The sequence below is a fragment of the Aureococcus anophagefferens genome, assembly GCF_000186865.1.
Source record: "Aureococcus anophagefferens unplaced genomic scaffold AURANscaffold_74, whole genome shotgun sequence".
Taxonomy (NCBI): Eukaryota; class Pelagophyceae; order Pelagomonadales; family Pelagomonadaceae; genus Aureococcus; species Aureococcus anophagefferens.
The window spans coordinates 27,915-46,795 of record NW_008705625.1 but is presented as its reverse complement, the minus strand read 5'-3'; the positions used below and the strand labels follow the sequence as shown (position 1 = coordinate 46,795).

General features: G+C 71.2%; 5 protein-coding genes across 5 annotated transcripts; 2 read left to right on the top strand and 3 right to left on the bottom strand.

Moving 5' to 3' along the window:
- Positions 1-1,910: 1,910 nt before the first annotated feature.
- On the bottom strand, positions 1,911-3,086 carry AURANDRAFT_68219 (hypothetical protein; the record flags this gene model as incomplete). The annotated part of the gene is made up of 1 exon (XM_009043852.1): positions 1,911-3,086. The coding sequence occupies one exon, from the start codon at positions 3,084-3,086 to the stop codon at positions 1,911-1,913; it is 1,176 nt and encodes a 391-aa protein (XP_009042100.1).
- A 268-nt stretch (positions 3,087-3,354) lies between these two features.
- AURANDRAFT_68218 (hypothetical protein) lies at positions 3,355-12,047 on the bottom strand (the record flags this gene model as incomplete). Its single annotated transcript, XM_009043851.1, has 16 exons — positions 3,355-4,811; positions 4,846-5,094; positions 5,138-5,431; positions 5,475-5,677; positions 5,722-6,339; positions 6,539-6,692; positions 6,898-7,245; positions 7,295-7,623; positions 7,680-8,250; positions 8,382-8,406; positions 8,576-8,796; positions 8,848-9,900; positions 9,949-10,317; positions 10,455-10,676; positions 10,792-11,377; positions 11,457-12,047. The coding sequence occupies 16 exons, from the start codon at positions 12,045-12,047 to the stop codon at positions 3,355-3,357; spliced, it is 7,290 nt and encodes a 2,429-aa protein (XP_009042099.1).
- Positions 12,048-14,227: 2,180 nt separating this feature from the next.
- On the top strand, positions 14,228-14,585 carry SelW4 (selenoprotein; the record flags this gene model as incomplete). Its single annotated transcript, XM_009043857.1, has 2 exons — positions 14,228-14,277; positions 14,372-14,585. 2 exons carry the CDS (start codon positions 14,228-14,230, stop codon positions 14,583-14,585), a joined length of 264 nt encoding a protein of 87 aa, XP_009042105.1.
- Positions 14,586-14,839: 254 nt separating this feature from the next.
- AURANDRAFT_39421 (hypothetical protein) lies at positions 14,840-15,754 on the top strand (the record flags this gene model as incomplete). Its single annotated transcript, XM_009043858.1, has 1 exon — positions 14,840-15,754. The coding sequence occupies one exon, from the start codon at positions 14,939-14,941 to the stop codon at positions 15,698-15,700; it is 762 nt and encodes a 253-aa protein (XP_009042106.1).
- Positions 15,755-17,586: 1,832 nt separating this feature from the next.
- AURANDRAFT_68216 (hypothetical protein) lies at positions 17,587-18,441 on the bottom strand (the record flags this gene model as incomplete). The annotated part of the gene is made up of 1 exon (XM_009043850.1): positions 17,587-18,441. One exon carries the CDS (start codon positions 18,439-18,441, stop codon positions 17,587-17,589), a length of 855 nt encoding a protein of 284 aa, XP_009042098.1.
- Between the last annotated feature and the right edge of the window lie 440 nt (positions 18,442-18,881).

Sequence of the window (18,881 nt, the reverse complement as noted above, 5' to 3'; positions counted from 1 at the left end):
CGAAGCCACACCGCAATTGACAGCAACGATTTCGGCGTTCGAGACGACGTGACAGACCAAAAGCAAGCAAGGGCCCGCCGACGTATTGTAAAAATGAATCGCCGCGCCGTCCTGCTCATCATCGCCTCCGTCTCCGCCGTGGCGTTCGGAGGCAGAGTCGTCGCCGCAGCCTGCGAATCGCACACGAAGAAGAAGAAATGTAAGAAGGTCGGGTGCAAATGGTCTAAAAAGAACGGGTGCCAGGACAGCGGCGTCGCGACTTGCGCCGGCCGGAAGAAGAAGCAGTGCCGGCGACCCCGTTGCAAGTGGTCGAAGAAGCGCGGCTGCAAGGAAACGGGCGGCGGGAACGAAGGCGGCGGCGACGAGGCGACGCCCAAGCCGACGGCCGACCCGACGCCCAAGCCCACGCCCCGGCCCACGACGACGACGGCCGCGCCGAAGCCCAAGCCCACGCCCACGCCCACGCCCGACCCGACGCCCAAGCCCACGCCCGAGCCGACGCCCGACCCGACGGCCGCGCCGACGGCCGACGAGCTCCGCGCGTTCCTCGTCGAGCAGCTCGAGGAGCTCCAGCTGCCCGGCCTCCAGGTCGCCGTCGTCGAGGGCGGCGCGGTCACGTTCGCCACGGGCGTCGGCTACGCGGACGTCGAGCGGCGCGTGCCGATGACGGCCGACACGCCGACGCTCCTCGCGAGCGTCTCCAAGACCGTGACGGCCGTCGCGCTCCTGCGCGTCGCCGAGGCCCAGGGCCGCGACCTCGACGCGCGCGCGGACCTCGACCTCGGCTTCGACCTCGCGCACCCGCAGGGGGGCGAGATCCTGGTCCGCCACCTCCTCACGCACACGTCGGGCATCCGCGACAACTGGAAAGTCATGAGGGCCGCCCTCGTCCATTACGACGACGGCACGCTCGGGTGCGCGGACGCCGACGACGGCGCGGAGGACGCGGGCGGCTTCGGCTGCTCGGACGGGTACCCGCCGTATTTGGCGGACGACATCTGCGGCGCCTACGACGACGCCGACTTCGCGGCCGCCGCCGTGTGCTGCACCTGCGGCGGGGGCAGCTCCGTGGGGTCCGACAGCCCCGTCGCGCTCGGCGACTTCCTCGGGAGCTACCTCGTCGCGGGCGGCTCGCGCTACGACGCCGAGGAGAACTTCTACGACGCCGCGCCGGGCGAGAAGGAGCAGTACTCGAACATCGGATCCGCGCTCCTCGGCCTGCTCGTCGAGGCCTGGACGGGCGAGGCCTTCGACGCCTTCTGCGAGCGCGAGATCTTCGGGTCCCTCGGCATGGCGAACACGCACTGGTTCCTCCACGATTTCGACGACGTAGGCGCCGTCGCCGCGCCGCACCGGCTCGACGAGGACGAGGGGCGCTTCGTCGGTCTCAGCCACTTTGGCTTCCCCGACTACCCCGACGGCCAGCTCCGCGCGTCCGCCCGGGACCTCGCGACGTTCCTCGCGGCGGTGTCCCAGGACGGCGGCGGCCTCCTGAGCCCGGCCATGGCGGGAAAGATGCTCAGCGGACGAGGGCTGATCTGGGCGGCCCGGACGTGGGAGGGCGAGCGCGGGTGGTGGGGGCACGGCGGCGACGAAGCGGGCACCAAGACCGACAATGTCATGCAGTTCCGGAGGGGCGCGGGGTGCGAGGACGCCGACGACGGCGCGACGGACGCCGGCGGCTACGGGTGTGAAGGGTACGAGCGTGCCTGGTGCGGCGAGTACGACGACGACGACTTCGAGGCCCACGAGCGCTGCTGCGTCTGCGGCGGGGGCGCGACGATCCCGTGCGCGGTCGGCGACAAGTGCGACCTCGGCGTCGTCGTCCTCGCGAACGGCAAGACCAGCGGCGAGTTCGACGAGATCAAGAACCGTTTGCTGGGCCTCTAGACGACGCGGCGCGAAGTAAGCTAGATAAGACCCGCGCAACGCGCGTCGACCTCGGCCGCGAGCGACGCGGCGAACCGCTCCATGTCCGCCGCCGCGTTGAAGACGTGGTGCGACACGCGGAGCGCGTTGGCCACGAGGGGCGTGCCGCCCTCGCCGTCCGGCAGGAGCTTGACGACGATCCCCCGCGCGGCGAGGCCGTCGGCGACGGCGCCGTGGGGCGCGCAGGCCGGGAGCGCGAAGGACAGCAAGGCCGAGTCGAGGCCCGAGCCCGGCGGCGCGGACAGGATCGCGACGCGCGGGAGCTTCGCGAGCGCCGCGTAGGTGACACCGTAGAGCGCCGCGTTGTGCGCGCGCAGCGCCGCCTGGCCGCCGAGGGCGTCGACGAACGCGAGCGCGTAGCCGAGCCCCGCGATGGTCTGGAGCGGCGTCGTGCCCGTGCACTGCGTGTAGGCGGAGAAGCCCTCGTCGAGGTACGTCGGCGCGATCATCGGCCGCGCGGCGCGGCGCACGTAGAGCAGGCCGCTGCCCGTGGGCGCGAGGAGCCACTTGTGCGCCGAGACCGCGTAGGCGTCGGCCCCCGTCTTTTCGACGTCGACGTCGAGGTTGCCGACGGCCTGGGCGCCGTCGACGACGAAGAGCGCGCCGCGTTCGTGGGCGAGGGCCGCGAGCTCCCGCACCGGCAGCGCGGCGCCCGTCGTCGTGAGCACGTGGCTCACGGCGACGACGGCGTACGCCGGGCCGGCGTCGAGGGCCGCGGCGAAGGCCGCGACGACGGCCGCCGCGGACGCGGGCGGCGCGCCGAGCGCGACGGCGTCGAGGCCGCCGAGGAGGCCCGTCGTTACGTAATGGCGCCACGCGGCGACGCCGCCGCCGTGCTCCTGGTCCGTCGTGAGCACGCGCGGCGCCGCGCCGCCCCAGCGGTCCCGCGCGAAGTAGCCCGCGCTCGCGAGGCCGTCGGCGACGAGCGTGAGGCCCACGGTCGTCGACGGCACGAGCGCGACCTCGTCGAGCGACACGTTCGCCCCGAGCGACCTCGCCGCGAGCGCGCGCGTCGCCTCGGGCAGCCCGCCGGACCAGGGGTAGCGCGACACCTTGTCCGCCTCGAGCTCCTTCCACCGTTCGACGGCGCAGTCGACGGCCGCGCGCGGCGTCGGGCCCAGCGAGCCCACGTTCAGGTAGGACAGGTTCGCCGGCATGAAGAAGGCGTCCGCCGGCACGGGGATCCGCCGCGCGGCGGCGAGCAGCGGCGCGCAGGGCGGCAGCAGCGCGTTTGGGGCAGCTGGCGGGGGCAGCGCATCCGTCGCGACGCTCGCCGACTGCGCATTTGTCGCGGCAGCCAGGAGCAAAAGCAATCTCCAAGCCATTGCGGAGATGCTCGAAGACACAGAACTGGTTGCTTGCACCCGATGTAGCCTCGATGTTGCAGCAGTACGTGCGGACAACCCCCCTTAATAAACCCGCACCCTAGGCCTTCTCGTACTGGAGGTAGTCGTTCTTCGTCCGCGGGGTCGCCGTCTTGGAGCCGCTCGCGCAGAAGAAGCCCGCGTCGCACTCGCCCGTGGGCGCGGCGAGGCCCGCGGTCTCGCAGTAGGAGCCGCCGTCGCAGGCCGCGCACTCGGCCTCGGCCTCGAGGCCCGCCGACGCGCCGTAGGAGCCCCGCGGGCAGAGGTGCTCCGTGGCGAAGGCCGTCCCGTTCGGGCAGAAGGAGCCCGCGGGGCACGCCGCGGGCGTCGCGGTCGCGACCTCGCAGAAGTGGCGCGGCGGGCACTCGGTGCAATTCGACGCGCCGGTCGCGCTCTGGTACGTGCCCGCCGCGCAGGGCTCGGGCTCGGCGACGGCGTCGCCGCAGAAGTGGCCCGCGGGGCAGACGACGGGCGCGTTCGTCGTGCCCGCCGGGCAGTACGTCCCCGCCGCGCACGGCGACGGGACGACGGTGCCGTTCTCGGGGCACGTAAAGCCGCCGGTGCACGGCGCGCAGTCCGTCAGATTCGCGTTGCCCGTGGAATAGGAGAACGTGCCCTTGGGGCACGGCAGGGGCGCCGCCGACGCGCGCGGACAGTAGGCCCCTCGGGGGCAGACGTCGGCGACGAGCGCGCCGAGGTGGTAGACGGCGTCGGGCGTCGGCGTGTGCGAGTTGCGCGCGCAGTAGTGGCCGCCGGCGCAGTCGCCCGTCTCGCCCGTGCCGTCGCGGCAGTAGCGGCCCCCGGGGCAGTCGACCTTCGACGACGACCCGCGGGAGCACGCGAAGCCGGGGCCGCAGCTCCCGCCGTGGACGGCGAGGTAGGGCGTCGCCGTCGTCGACGCGTTGAAGCACCAGTAGCCCTCGTCGCACTCGCCGTCGCTCCGCGGGTTGCCGAAGCCGAGCGCGAAGGTGCCCCGCGTCGCGTTCCGACAGCCGTCGACGCTCCGCGCGCCCGTCGCGTCCGCGAACGTGCCCGGCGGGCACGGGTGCGCCGTCGCCGACGCCGTGGCGTTGGGGCAAAAGTAGCCCCGGGGGCAGGGCGCCGTCGCCGACGCGCCGCGGAGGCAGTAGGACCCCGCGGGGCAGCCGAGGCACGCGCCGAGGCCCTTCGTCGGCGCGTAGGACCCGGGCTCGCACGCCGTCGGCACGACGCTGCCGTTGGCGCAGAAGGAGCCCGCGGGGCAGACCTTCGCCGCGGGCGTCGCCGTCGCGACGCCGCGGCCGCAGTAGTAGCCCGCGGCGCACGCGCCGCTCGGCGCGCCGAGGCCCTCGGCGCCGCACCAGTGGCCCTTCGTGCAGTTGCGGCACGTCGACGCGTTGACGGCGCCGACCGACGGGCTGAAGGTGCCGTTGGCGCAGGCGAGGGGCGCGCTCAGGCCCGCGGGGCAGTAGTGGCCCGCGGGGCAGGGGTGCTCGCCGTCGCCCGTCTCGCCCCTGCCCGTGAAGCTCCCCGCGGGACCTACGCGAACGACGGGGTTCTCTCGTAAACAAACATACCGGGGACGCCGTCGACGGTGGACAGTAGAAGCCCTCGAAGCACTCGCCGTCGGGCTGCGTGAGCCCCTTCTTGGAGCAGAAGGACCCGGCGCAGCTCGCGCAGTCCGTCGCCTGCGTGAGATTCTCGCGGTGGCCGTACGTGCCCTTGAGGCACGACGGCTGCGAGATGCCCGTCGCGTTGGGGCAGTAGCTGCCGCGCGGGCACGGCAGGAGCTCGTCCGTGCGCTTGCCGTCGCACCAGCGACCTGCGGGGCTCGTGAACACGGAGGCGAGGGCGTCGCGCGAGACGAACGCTCGCCGCCGACGCCGGGCGCTCGCCCGGCTCGCAGGGCGCGCACGCGGTCATGCCCGTGCGGTTGCTGTAGAAGCCCGGCAGGCAGGGCTCGGGCTCGCCCGTGCCCCCGGGGCACTGGTAGCCCGTCGGGCAGGGCCCGTAGTCGCACTTCTTCGTGTTCGTTTCGGAACACGCGCCGTGCGAGCCGCCGAAATCCGGCCGGTGTGTCTCCGCCGCGTAGCGGCAGAAGAAGCCCGGGTCGCACGGCAGCTTGGGCGTCACGATGCCCGTCGTGTTGCACGCGAAGCCTGCGGGTGGTTCGTCGCGGCGCGGAGGCGCGGAGACGCGCACCTGGAGAGCATGGCTCGCAGTCGTAGTCTGTCGAATTTGCATCGTTCCCAAGGCCCGGGTAGAAGGTCCCCACGGGGCAGGCGATGGGGTTGTTCTGGCCGCCCTGGGGGCAGTAGTGGCCCTTGGGGCACAAGTCGCCGTTCAGCTCGCCCTCGGCGTTGTACTGGTTGATGGGCCGCTTCCGGTACGAGCCCTCGCCGCACCTGGGACGACGCGCCGGCTCGAGAAGGACGCAAAAATCGAGGACGCAGCCGCGCGCCAGAAGCCCGCCGCGCAGGCCTTTTGCGTCGCCTCCGTCGCACCGACGTCGTCGCAATAGAAGCCGCTCTCGCACTTGGTGCAGTAGAGCGTCGAGTTCAGGCCCTTCCGCTTGCCGTAGGTACCCGCGGGGCACTTCTCCGGGTAGGACGTGCCGGCGATGCAATAGCTCCCGAGGGGGCACAGGGTGTAGCCCGTCGCGCCGAAGGCGTCGCAATATTGTCCCGCGGGGCACTCGAGGCAGGAAGCCTCGCCCGGGTACGTCTGGTACGTGCCCGGCGTGCACGGTGCGGGCTGCGACGCGCCCTCGATGGAGAAGTAGCCCGGCGGGACCTCGTATTGGTAGGGCGTCGTCGAGCTACTATTGCAATAGTAGCCCGCGGCGCACTTGCCCGTCGGGTAGGGGTTGTTCGAGCCCGCGCAGTAGTAACCGGGCGGGCAGTCCGCGCAGTCGTCCTTCGACGTGGCGCCCGTGTAGTTGTTGTAGGTGCCGCTGGGGCAGTTCGTCGGCTCGAAGCTGCCCGCCGGGCAGTAGCCCCCGGCGGGGCAGAGGCCGCCGATGACCGACGGCTCGTCGAGCATGTCGAGCGTGCTCCCCGGCGCGTGCCTGTGTGGAATTCAACCACTGGTTTGGCTGGTCCTGACCAAACTTCAGAACTCTCTAGCTCGATCAAATCGATGTCGATTCGGCTGACTTTTGGACGAATCGATTGCTCTCGTCGAGTTCTCGAAGCACAGCCGAAGAGCTTGCGTCGAAATTGTCGCGTATGCTCACATTGAAGTCGGGTTGAAGATTTGAATTCCACACAGGCGCGTGCGGCGCGCTCGTGAAGCTCTTCTCGAGGCAGTAGTATCCCGGGTCGCAGAGGCCCCGGGGCTTCGTGAGGCCGTAGCCGTCGCAGTACATGCCCGGCGTGCAGGGCGTGCAGTCCTCGTTGCGCCGGAGGCCCGTGCGGTTGCCTGCCGGCGCGTCTCGGTCCCCGAAAACACCCCCCCCGGGACGCCGGCGGCGCGCCGTAGGTGCCGGGGCGGCAGGGCTCGGGCTTGTAGACGCCCGTCGAGCAGTAGTAGCCCTGGGGACACGTCGTGTGCTCCGCGGAGCCGTGCATGCAGTACCTGGGGGGACTTTTCAGAAAGAAGAACGCGCGGCCGGCCGACGGCGGACCGCGCCCGCCCGACTTGCAGAGGCCGCAGGCCGTGATGGCGCCGCCGCCGTAGTCCGGGTTGTAGAAGCGCTCCGGGCAGGGCACCTGGTACGGCCCCGTCGAGCCCGTCGGGCACCAGTGGCCCGGCGCGCATTTGTAGTCGGTAAAGTTCGACGTCGCGGAGATCGAGTAGTAGCCCTGGGGCGTGATGACGCAGTCCTCGCGGGCGTCCATGCCCGTGTTGCGATTGAAGGTCCCCGCGGGGCAGGGCTGGGGCTTCGCCGTCGCCGTCGGGCAGTAGTAGCCCGCCGGGCACGCGTCGCGGTAGAGGTCCGGCGCGCGCGCCATGCCCTCGGGGCAGTACGTGCCTACGGGAGAGAGGATGGACCACATATAGTGCTGCCGGAGGACACGTACCGTTGAAGCACATGCCCGCGGCGTCGTCGGCGGCGGCCCAGTCGCCGCCGAGCGTGAGCATGTCCGCGGTCGCCGTCTCGTTCGATCCGCAAAAGTGGCCCGCGTAACACGGCGAGCACGACGACGCGCCGGCGGCGCTGTGGTTCCCGACGCCGCAGGGCTCGGGCTCCTGGGCGCCCGCGGCGCACGCGCTCCCGGCGGGGCACAGCGCGCAGGCCTCGCCCTCCTCGGGGTAGCTCTCGGGGCCCTCGGCCTTTGTGTTCGCGAACGCCGCGAACGAGCCCGCGGGGCAGGCCTCGGGCGCCGTCGACCCCGCCTCGCAGTAGGACCTGGAAAGGGGGAAAGCTCATCCTCCTCAAAGGCAGTCGGACGCCGGCGCGCGGACCCCCGGGGGCAGTCGGCGCAGTCGCCCTCGTCGTCGTTGCCCGCGTTCGGAGAGTAGGTGCCCGCGGGGCACTCGACGGGCGTGCCCGTGCCCTCGGGGCAGTAGTGGCCCGCCGTGCACGTGGCCGTCACCGTCGACCCGCCGCCGCTGCAGTAGTACGACGCGTTGCAGGCGTCGCACTCGTCGGCCGCGCCCAAATTCGTCGCCGCGGAGTACGTGCCCGCGACGCACGCGTACTCGTTGGCCATGGTCGTGCTCGACGTCCCCGGCGGGCAGTAGTAGCCCGCGCTGCAGTCCGCGATCGTGTTCGACGTCGTCGCGCTGTCGCAGACGTAGCCCGCCAAGCACTCGTCGCACTCGCGCTCGTGCGTCAGGTTCCGCGAGTCGGAGAACGTGCCCGCGTCGCAGGGCCACTGGGTCACGCTCGCCGTGCCCGGCGGGCAGACGTAGCCCGCGGCGCAGCGCATGGCGTCGAGCATGCGGTACATGCCCATGTTTTCGCAGGCCCAGCCCGCGAGGCACTCGCGGCAGTTGTTGACGTCCGTCGCGCGTTCGAGCGGGTTGTACGTGCCTGTGGCAGGGGTTTGGAGCAAGTTTGCAGGACCCGAGAGACGCGGGCTGAGCTCGCCGGCGGGGCACGCGACGGGCTCCGCGACGCCCTGCTCGCAGTAGGCGCCCGCCGTGCAGTTGTAGCACTGCGACTGGCGGTGGAGCCCCGTGCGGTTGCCTGTGTGCGAATCGACCACTGGTTCGGGACGTCCCGACCAAACTTTGAAAATTCTCTAGCTCGGTCAATTCGAAGTCGATTCGGCTGATTTTTGGACGAATCGATTGCTCTCGTCGAGTTCTCGAAGCACAGCGGAAGTGCTTGTGTCGAACCTTTCGAATACGCGCACATTGAAGTCGAGTTGAAGATTTGACTTCCACCCCGTTCGGTTGCCAAAGGACCCCGCCGCGCAGGGCGTGCCCCACCAAGTCGCGGACCCGACGGGGCAGAAGTGGCCCGTGGGGCAGGGCGTGTCGACGTACGTCGACGAGTTCGTCGGGCAGTAGTAGCCCGGCGGGCAGGGCAGGCAGTCCGCGGCCGACGCCGCGCCGAAGTCCGGCTGGTACGTACCTGCGAAGAAAAAGGTTCGTGCGAGCGGTTCGTGGGAGCGGGGCCGCGCACCGGCGTCGCAGAGGGTGGGCTCGGCCGAGCTCTCGGGGCAGTAGCCGCCCCGGTCGCAGAGCTTGGCCGTCGCGAAGACCGTGCCCCCGTAGGCCTCGACGGCGATCGGGTCGACGACGTCGACGATCATTCCGTCGCAGTAGTAGCCCGGCGGGCACGGCGCGCAGGCGTGGTCCGCGGACCGGCCCGCCGTCGTGTTGCCCAGCGTCCCCGGCGGGCAGTACTCGACGACGGACGGCGGGTTGCACCACGTGCCCGCCGCGCACTCGGAGCCCGGCGGCGAAGGCGTCGACGACGCGTTTGGGCAGCGGTAGCCGGGGTTGCAGTCGAGGCACTGCGTCAGGCCGCCGGGGCTGTAGAACCCCTCCGTGCAGACGACGACCGTCGCCGCGTCGGGGCAGGCGAAGCCCGGCGGGCAGACCGTGCAGTTCGTGGCATTCGTCAGCGAGTACGTGCCCAAATCGCACGGGTACTCGCCGGACGTCGGCGACGGACAATAGGAACCTCGAGGACACTTCAAGCAGTCCATCTCGCCGAGGGGCGAGTAGGTGCCCGCGTCGCAGGGATTTGTCGCCGCCGTGTCCGTTCCCGCGCAGGCGACGCCGTTGGGGCAGGCGACGCACGCGTCGCGGCCGCCCTCGGAGAAATAGCCCTCCGCGCACAGCTCCGCGTCCGTCGGCGGCGCCGCGCGGTCGGCGCACGCGTAGCCCGCCGGGCAGCTCGTGCAGTAGGCCTGGCCGCCCTCGCTGTAGGTGCCCAGCGTGCACGGGAGCTGGACCTCCTGGTCATAGAAGGGGCATTGAAACCCCGGCGCGCAGTCGACGCACTCGGAGCGGTCGAACGACGGCAGGCGGCCCTCGGCGCAGTAGCTGCAATTCTGCCAGCCGCCCGGCGAGTAGGTCGCGTAGCCGCAGGGCGCCGGCGACGCCGCCGGGTCGCCGCAGTGGTAGCCCGCGGGGCACCGGAGGCACCGCGTGTTGTTGCCGGGCGCGTACGTGCCGACGGGGCACCGCGTCGGGATCATCGACGGCTCGCCGAGGGGGCACTCGAAGCCTACAAAAGAGGGATGTGAGGGTTCCGCCGCAGCTGTAAAACGCTCACCGGGCGGGCAGGGCGCGCAGGACGTCTGGTTCGCCGTCGGCCGCCAGCCCGGTTCGCAGAGCACGGGCGGCAGGCCGTCGCGGCAGACGTAGCCCCGCGCGCAGGACGTGCACGTCGCCCGGCCGCGGAAGGCGTAGGTGCCCGCGTCGCAGGCGACGGGCGGGTCCGCCGGGTCGAGGCATTTGAAGCCCGCGGGGCACGCGGAGCAGTTCGTCCCGCCGTAGGGCGCGTACGTGCCCGGCGCGCACGACTCGAGCGCCGCCGGGTCCTCGCAGCTGTGGCCCGGCGGGCAGAGCTCGCAGGCGAGGCTCACGCCCTTGGCGCTGAAGAAGCCCTCGGCGCAGCGCTGGGGGCCGACGCTCGCGTCGCCTAAAGCCGCGGCGGCGTCTCCCGACAGGCAGACCGGCGCGTCGAAAGCTCTCCGACACGACGCCGCAAAGGTCGTCGAACGCGCGCGGACGAGTAGGAACACACGGACCGGTTTCAAGAGACGCCGCAAGGGTCACCGCAGGAGAAGCCGGCGGGGCAGTCGTCGCAGAAGGAGCCGTCCTTGCTCGTCGTCAGGCCCTGGGCGCACGGCGCGCACGCGGTCGCGTTGCCCTCGGCGAAGGTGCCGTTCGCGCACGGCGCGGGCGCGGCGCCGGGCTCCGCGCAGGCGTGGCCCGCGGGGCACGGCGCGCACTCCGTCGCGCCCGCGGCGCTGTACTCGCCGGGCGCGCAGTCCGAACCTGCGCGCGGAAGGTCCCGTCGAGTCGCGCGCGCGCGCCGCGGCGCCCCTCGACCTCGAGCGGTCCGCGGGCCTCTCCGAGGAGCTCCTGGAAATAAAGACGCCGGGCGCGTCACAGCGTATCGAGCCGGCCGAGGCGCTCGTGCCGTTGGCGCAGAGCGCGGGGTCCTCCGCCGGGTCGTCGCAGGAGAAGCCGCCGGGGCACTCGTCGCAGCGCGGCGCGCCCGTGACGTTCCCGGTGTAGCGCCCCGTGGGGCACGCCGCGCAGTGCGTCGCGTTGCCCGGCGCCGCCGTCCCCGGCTCGCAGGGCGCGGGCGCGACGGCGACGTTCGTGCAGCTGTGGCCCAGCGGGCAGGAGACGCAGTACTGCCAGTTCGACAGCGAGAACGCGCCGTCGCCGCAGAGCGCGGGCGCCGCGCCGGAGCTCGGGCAGCTGTACCCGGCGGGGCACGCCGTGCAGTTCGTGAGGTTGCCGAGGGAGTAGGTGCCCGACGCGCAGGGCACGGCGTAGCCGCCCGACGGGCACGCGTGGCCCTTGGGGCAGCCCGAACAGGCGCCCATCGCCTCGAACTCCGCGACTTTGCCCGCCGGGCAGTCGCCGCAGTCCATGGCGAGCTCGAGGCTGTAGGTGCCCGCGGCGCAGGCGACGACGGACGCGCCGGAGCCGCAGGCGTAGCCCGCGGGGCAGGGCTCGCACGACGCCTACGATGAAAGAGAGTGACCGCGGTCTTCTCCGGACGCGTTTCGAAGGCGTAGAAACACGGGACGCCGGTCGCCCCACCGCGCCGTATTCTGCTGCGTAGTGGCCCGCCGGGCAGGCGTCGCAGCCGTCGCCGTTCGTCGCGCCCATGACGGCCTTGTAGGTGCCCGGCGCGCAGAGCTCGGGCGCGTCGCAGCCGCCGGCGCACGTCGCGCCCCGCGGGCAGTCGAGGCAGCGGCGCGTGCCGTTGCACGTCGACGAGTAGGCGCCGGCGTCGCAGTCCCGCGCGCAGTAGTCGTCGTCGAAGATGGTCAGGGTCACCGTCGCCGCGTCGCAGCCTGTACAGTCGTGCGAGAATTCCACGGCGTGCTCGGACGCGCCGGCTTTATTGTCGTCGGCGACGGTGACCGTGACGGTCTTCGCCGCGTAGTCGGCGCTCGTGAAGGTCAGCGTCTCCGCGTCCGCCGTCGCCAGGGACGCGTTCGACGACGTGATCGTGACGACGACGTCGCTGCTCGGCTGGGCGGCGACGGAGACCTCGTAGGTGATGGACGCCGTGGCGTCCCACTCCTCGGCGTAGAGCTGCGTCGGCGACACGCTCAGCGTCGTGGCCGTCGCGAGCTGGAGCGCCGCGGCGGCGACGACGAGTCGCAGTGGCATGGGCAGCCCCATACTCGTTTCTCGGCGCCGGACGGCTTGCTCAAACACGATGCTGCCGGCCAGGCCGAAGCTGCCCCGCCATCAACGAGATGGAGCATCGATTTTACCCGGCGCCGCGCTACCACCCGCCGCCGCGGGACTATCATCGGCGGAGCCGCAGCCCGCCGCGCCGCGACTTCCACCGCAGCCCGCCGCGCCGCGACTACCAGCGCGGCGACTTCCAGCGCCGCAGCCCGCCGCGCGGCCCGCCGCCGCGCCGCAGCCCGCCGCGCGGCCGGAGCCCGCGGCGCCGCAGCCCGCCGCGGCGCCGCTCCCCGCCCCCGCGCCGCCGGAGCGCGAGCCGGAGCCGGAGCCGCGACAGCAGCGGCAGCAGCAGCCGGTCGCGGAGCCCGCCGCCGCGGCCGCCGCCGCCGTCCGGCCAGGGCTGCGCGTCGTCTGTTGCCGTCGCGCGGAACAAGCGCATCGTCGCCGGCACGACGCAGGAGATTTTGGACATCGTCGCCGGCGAGGCGCTCACGCCCGTGAACGTCGCCACCGTCGTGTCCCAGCTCGCGAAGCGCGGCCGCGCGGGCCGGGGCCCGCGGCGGTCCGACGCGCGGTGGCGCGACATCAAGGCGAGCGTCGAGGCCTGCGCGCCCCGGTTCGAGGCGCGCCACGTCGCGTCGACGCTCCACGGCTACGCCTGCCTCGTGAAGAGCTCCTGCGTGCTCCTGGCGGACGTGCCCGTCCGCGCGCTCTCCGACGGCGTCGTCCGCACGGACGCGTTCCTCAACGGCCAGGCCGTCGCGAACGTCGCCTGGGCCTTCAAGGCTTTGGAGGGCGGCGTGCCGACCCGGGCCCTGCGCGTCCTCTCCGACGCCGTGAAACGCGAGGCGCCGAAGATGGGACCGCAGGCCGTCGCGAACACCTTATACGCGTTCGCGGACCTGCGGGGCGTCGGCGCCGACGCCTTCGACGCGCTCGACGCCGCGGCGCGGCGCGAGGCGAAACGCATGACGCCGCAGCAGGTCGCGAACGCGCTCCACGGCTTCGCGGCGCCGGGCGCGGCGCCGCGGAGGGCGCGCGCCGCGCTCCTCGCGGCCGCGGCCGCGGAGGCGCCGCGCATGACGAGCCAGGGCCTGACGAACACGGTCCAGGCTTTGGGCGACTGCTTCCCCGGTGCGCGGGCCACGGACGGCGACGTCGACGACGCCTTCCACGCGCTGGAGCGCGCGCTGCCGCGCGTCTTCGAGGGTCTGACGGGCGGGGGCCTCGCGAGCCTCATGCGGGGCTGGGCGCGCTGCGGCGCGCCGCCGGGCCGGGGGGCGGTCGCCTGCGCCGACAGCGCCATCGTCCGCGAGGCGCACCGATGCAACGCCCTCTGCGTGTCTTCTCTACTTCGGAGCTACGCGGCGCTCGCGCTGCTGCCGTCGCGGCGCGCGGCCGAAGAGCTCGAGGCCCGCGTCCCGGAGTGCTGCTTCGTCCACAGCGAGGCCGCCGACGCGCTCCACGCCTACGCGACGCTGGGCCTGCGGCCGAAGGCGCGCGCGCTCGAGTTCCTCCTCGCGAAGCTCGCCGCGCCGGCGCTCCCCGCGGGCCGCGTCGCCCGGGCGCTCTGGGCGTGCGCGGTCCTCGGCCTCGAGGCGCCGACGGAGCTCGTCGACGCGGCGAACGGCATCCCCGACGTCGCGCCGGCCGACGTCCCCCTCGTCCGCGCCTACGGCGCCGCGGAGGCCGCGCGCGGCAAGATGTCGCGGCTCGTGCCCTCGCTGCTCGGCGACTTCGACGCCGCGGAACCCGCGCCGCCGTCGCTCGGCGCCGCCTGCGCGGCGCTGGGCCGCGGCCGCGGCGCCGACGGCGTCGTCGCGGGGCGCGGCCTCGCCGTCTTCGTCGACGGCCCGGCGCACTTCGCGCGGAACGACGAGCGCGCGCGGCTCGGCCCGTCGGTGTTGCGGAACGCGCTCCTGGAGGCGCGGGGGCTCGCGGTCGTGTCCATCCGCGAAGCGGACTGGGAGGCGTCCGACGACCAGGTGGCGCTGCTCAAGGCGAGGATGGAGGAGGCGGCCGTGGAGTAATTTTGCGGATGTTTGAGGCGCGGCCCTGGTTGTCGCCTCCGAGGGCACGAAGGGTGTTTCCGTCAACCTGAGGAAGGTGCTTTGCCTCCAGCCTGAGCGGTCTGCGCAGTCGCCGCTTGTTCACGCGCGCTAGCCATCATGTCGGTAGCTGTAAATATTCAATACTGTGGTGGCTGAGGCTACAAGAAGTAGCGCGCGGCGCCACATTCATGCGCGCGCTGCGTCGCGCGCGCCGCCGAGGTTTTCGGCGCACAGAAGACGATGGTCGCCGCGCCGCCGCAGGTTCTCGGTCGCCCTCGCGGAGACGATCGAGAAGGAATTCACGGGCCAGGTGACGGTGACGCAGGTCGGCGACCCGGGCACGACGGGCAACTTCGAAGTCACCGTCGCCGGCAAGCTCGTCCACTCGAAGACGACGATGGGCCACGACAAGTGCCAGAGCGGCGAGTCGACGCAGAAGGTCATCGACGCCATCCAGGAGGCCGTCGACGCCTAGGCGGTCCTCCGAAAAAGAGACGCCGCCGCGCCGCCGCGGTTAGCGCGCGCTCGATGACGGTCCCGGCTCGTCGCGCGCGACGCGATGACCGGGACCCGACAGCGCCGCGCCGCGGCCGGCCGGCGGCATGTCTCCGGGCTCTCTAGGCCAGCTACATAAGCCTCGGGAGCGACGCATGGGTGGGCGAAGAGGCTAGGAAGATGTATGTTGCACCAATGTTGACGCCATGTTGCCTCGACTCTCTGTGCAGCTCTCATAGCCGTCGCATTCCTCGGCGTCTTCAGCGTTCCTGCGGCGCGCGCAACATCCACGGTCGCCTCACAGAGCATCCCGACGTCGCCACACATAGCACCATGCCGACCTACGTGATCACGGGCTGCTCCACGGGCATCGGCCTCGAGCTCTGCAAGCAGCTCGCCGCGCGCGGCGACAAGGTCTTCGCGACGTGCCGCAAGAAGGAGTCGTCGGCGACGGGCGTGGACCTCATCAGCGCCGTGACCGGCGACGTCACCATCGTCGAGGGCATCGACGTCATGGTCGACGACTGCAAGGCGAAGCTCGCGGCCGCGCTCGCGGGCGTCTCCGTCGACGTGCTCGTGTGCAACGCGGGCGGCATCAACGGCACGTCCGCGCTCAAGGGCGGCGACGTCTTCCCGGACCAGGGGCTTGATGTCTGCAGCGGCGAGCGCATGGCCGCGGCCTTCCAGCTCAACGCCGTGGGCCCGCTCCGGTGCTATCAGGCGCTCGCGCCGAACCTGTCCGCGGGCTCCAAGGTCGTCGTCGTCAGCACGGGCATGGGCTCCATCGCCGACAACACGTCCGGGGGCCTCTACGCGTACCGGTCGTCCAAGGCCGCGGCGAACATGGTCGCCAAGGGCATGTCTGTGGATCTGAAGAAGAAGGACATCGCCGTCCTCGCGATCGCGCCGGGCTTCGTCGTCACGGAGTTCGGGCCCGGCATGGACATGCTCAAGAAGATGGGCGGCGTGCCCGTGGAGCTGTCCTGCGCGGGCCTCGTCAAGGCCATGGACGGGCTCACGCTCGAGACGACGGGCCGCTACATGACCGTGCCCAAGGACGGCTCGGACCCGACGGACTTCGGCCCGGGCTGGTAGGAGGCGGCGGCGCGCGGGGTAATCACACAGAAGGAATCTAAGTGACAGGCAACGTATGTCGCGCGCACCATGTCTTAAGTCTAGGCCAGCTTCCTCAAGGCCGCCGTGGTGGCCGGTCAGAGTCAACTCACATCGAGCCATCCGCCTCTGGTGTGTTTAATGATCTGCCGGATGCTGGCTATGTGGACGATGCCATCAAAAACTGAATGAGTTTTCCACTCTAAACCGACAAGATTCGGACAACCACGAACGAGGCGCAAAACATCCGCAGCGCGAGGTAAATACAGAAAAACGAGGCTGATCTCCTCAAGCGTCTCAGAACACGGGCTAGCCAGTATGATATCCACAAGTGCTGGCGTCACATTTGGCATTTCGTCGAGGAAGACGCGCTTCAGGCGATATCGCGCGAAGACAATGCTCATGACGTCAAGGCCTGCGGGGCTGCCTCTTCCAAAACTAAGTTCAATCAGCTCCGGTCGTAGATTGGCAAGCGACTTGTGAAACGCGAGTGAAGCGGCGGGTTGGCCGGTATCCTCGCCCGGTAGTCCCAGAGAACGCAAATTGCAAAAGCCACGGGCTGCCTGAAGAATCGTAGACTCCTCAATGTCGGTGTCCTCAAAGCTGAGCTCTTCCAGACGGTCGCTGAGTGACGTTCGCAGGAGGCACTCGATGAGCTCTGGCTCCACGGCCGTGTCTTGGAAATTGCAGTCTCGGGTTTCGCAGCGCGCGATAGATTCTTCGATCTTGTCGAACCTCGTAGGCGTGTACCAGTGTGTCCGAGCTGCACCAAATTGAATAGCTTCAGATTTCGGGAAAAGCATGCTAAACAGCTCAGCCGCGGAGTGGTCTGGGTGTGGAATCCAAAATCTCTCGATCAACGGACAGGCTCGACCCACCTGCGCCGCGAAGTCGACAAGCTCGGGCTCCGTAAACTCATGACCGCCCACATACATTTTGAACTCTCTCAGCCTCGGTGCCAATGAACAGAGCTCGGCCAATTGATGCAAAGGAATGACATCTTCCACGTACATCTCGGCCAGGCCACGGTGAGAGCTCGAGATGAACGATTGATAGCCCAGCCCGCTCTGCGCGTTCGCGATGAACGAGCGATACGCCGCCATCAAATCGTCCGACCCCGGGATGATCCTCACCGCTTTGCACCCTCCACCGAAGACGCGCCCAAGCGCCTCAACCTTCCGCGGATCTAAAGGTCGGGGGCCGCCGTCGACGGTGTGATGGATGAAGAATCTAGCTCGATTGTTGCGCTCGAGCGCGATGTCCGCATGACCCACCACCGCCTCTCGCACGGCATCGCGGCTCGCCTCGGACGCCGCGCGCAGAGCGAGCAAGTCATTACGCTTCACCCAGGACGCCACGAGCGCGAGCGTGTCCTGCGGGAGCATCGCGACCCGCCGTCTTGGACCGAGCTCCAGTGAGCTCCTGCCATGCAATCATGATGGCAATCGGCGATCTCGGACCCCTCCGCGAGACGGGCCCCTGCACGACGGTCCGGCCCCGGGACGGGGGCCGGGGACGGCGGGCACGGGGGTTCCGGCACGGTAAATGCGCTCCGGGCACGCGGCCCGGCACGGGCCCGGCACGCGGCACGGCACTCGGCACGGGCCCCCGGGCACGGGCCGGGCACGGGCCACGCGGCCCGGCACGGGCCCGGCACTCGGCACGGGCCCCGGGCACGGGCCGGGCACGGGCCGGGGAGGCCCGGCACGGGCCCGGCACGGGGCCCCGGGCACGGCCCGGGCACGGGCCGGGGACGTGGCCGGGGACCGCGGCACGCACCGTTGTGCAGGGCCCCCTCGCGAGCTGTCCGGCGGTCTCAGGGTGCGAGCATTGTTACAACAAACGAGGATTGAGACGCCGAACGCGCCCTACAGGGGCTTGCGCGCCCACCAGAGGTACGTCGCCGAGACGTCGGACGGGTCCTGGACGAAGCCCTTGGACGTGTCCGACGGGTCCTCCGGGCGCATGCCGACGAGGTCCGTCCGGGGCCCGACCTCGAAGCCCGTGCTGTTGAGCAGTTGCTCGACCTCGTCGGGCGTGATGAAGAGGCGCCAGTCGTGCGTGCCCGCGGGGATCCCGCCCGCGATCTTCTCGAGGAGGACGATGAGCACGAACCACGAGAAGTACGAGCGGTTGATCGTGTCGAAGACGAAGACGCCGCCAGGGCGGAGCACGCGGTAGACCTCGCCGACGGCCGCCCGCAGGTCGTGGAAGTGCTCGAGCACGTCGGACATGACGACGCCGTCCAGCGCGCCGTCGGCCGCGGGGAGCGCGTAGCACGTGCCCTCGAGGAACTCCGGCCGCCGCGCCGTCGGGAGCTCCTCGGCCGCCTGCTGCCGCGCGGCGACGAGCGAGTTCGTCGACGGGTCCACGGCGGTCAACTTGTAGCCCCGCGCCGCGAGCGCGTTCGTCAGCAGGCCGCCGCCGCAGCCGACGTCGAGGAAGCTGCCGTTCGTGCCGCCGAGCTCGCGGCGCCAGGCGTCGTCGAAGTACGGCACGCGCGCCGAATTCATGTGGCCCAGCGTGTTGAGGGCGGCATCGGGCGTGTGCCATTGTGCCGCCCACTTCGGCAGGTCGTAGAACTTGTTGTCGATGATGGTCATCTCTTCGGGTATGAACGCCAGCCGGTCCGGGAATGCGCGCGGAGGCATGACGCAGTACGCGACGACGGCGGCCACCGATGCCACGGCGGCCATGATTGCCGGCGCGCGGCGCTTCTGCATTGCTGGTGAGCGGTGCTTCAGTGCTGGTGAGGGGCGCTTCGGCAGTGCTGGCATCGCAGAAGCCACGACTGCGCGTCAAGGCCGGCCTCAACCAGGGCTTGCCCCGAGGATCTGCCCCGAGGCCTCGCGACGACAAGCAGGGCCGCGCCTCAAACATCCGCAAAATTACTCCACGGCCGCCTCCTCCATCCTCGCCTTGAGCAGCGCCACCTGGTCGTCGGACGCCTCCCAGTCCGCTTCGCGGATGGACACGACCGCGAGCCCCCGCGCCTCCAGGAGCGCGTTCCGCAACACCGACGGGCCGAGCCGCGCGCGCTCGTCGTTCCGCGCGAAGTGGGCCGGGCCGTCGACGAAGACGGCGAGGCCGCGCCCCGCGACGACGCCGTCGGCGCCGCGGCCGCGGTCCAGCGCCGCGCAGGCGGCGCCGAGCGACGGCGGCG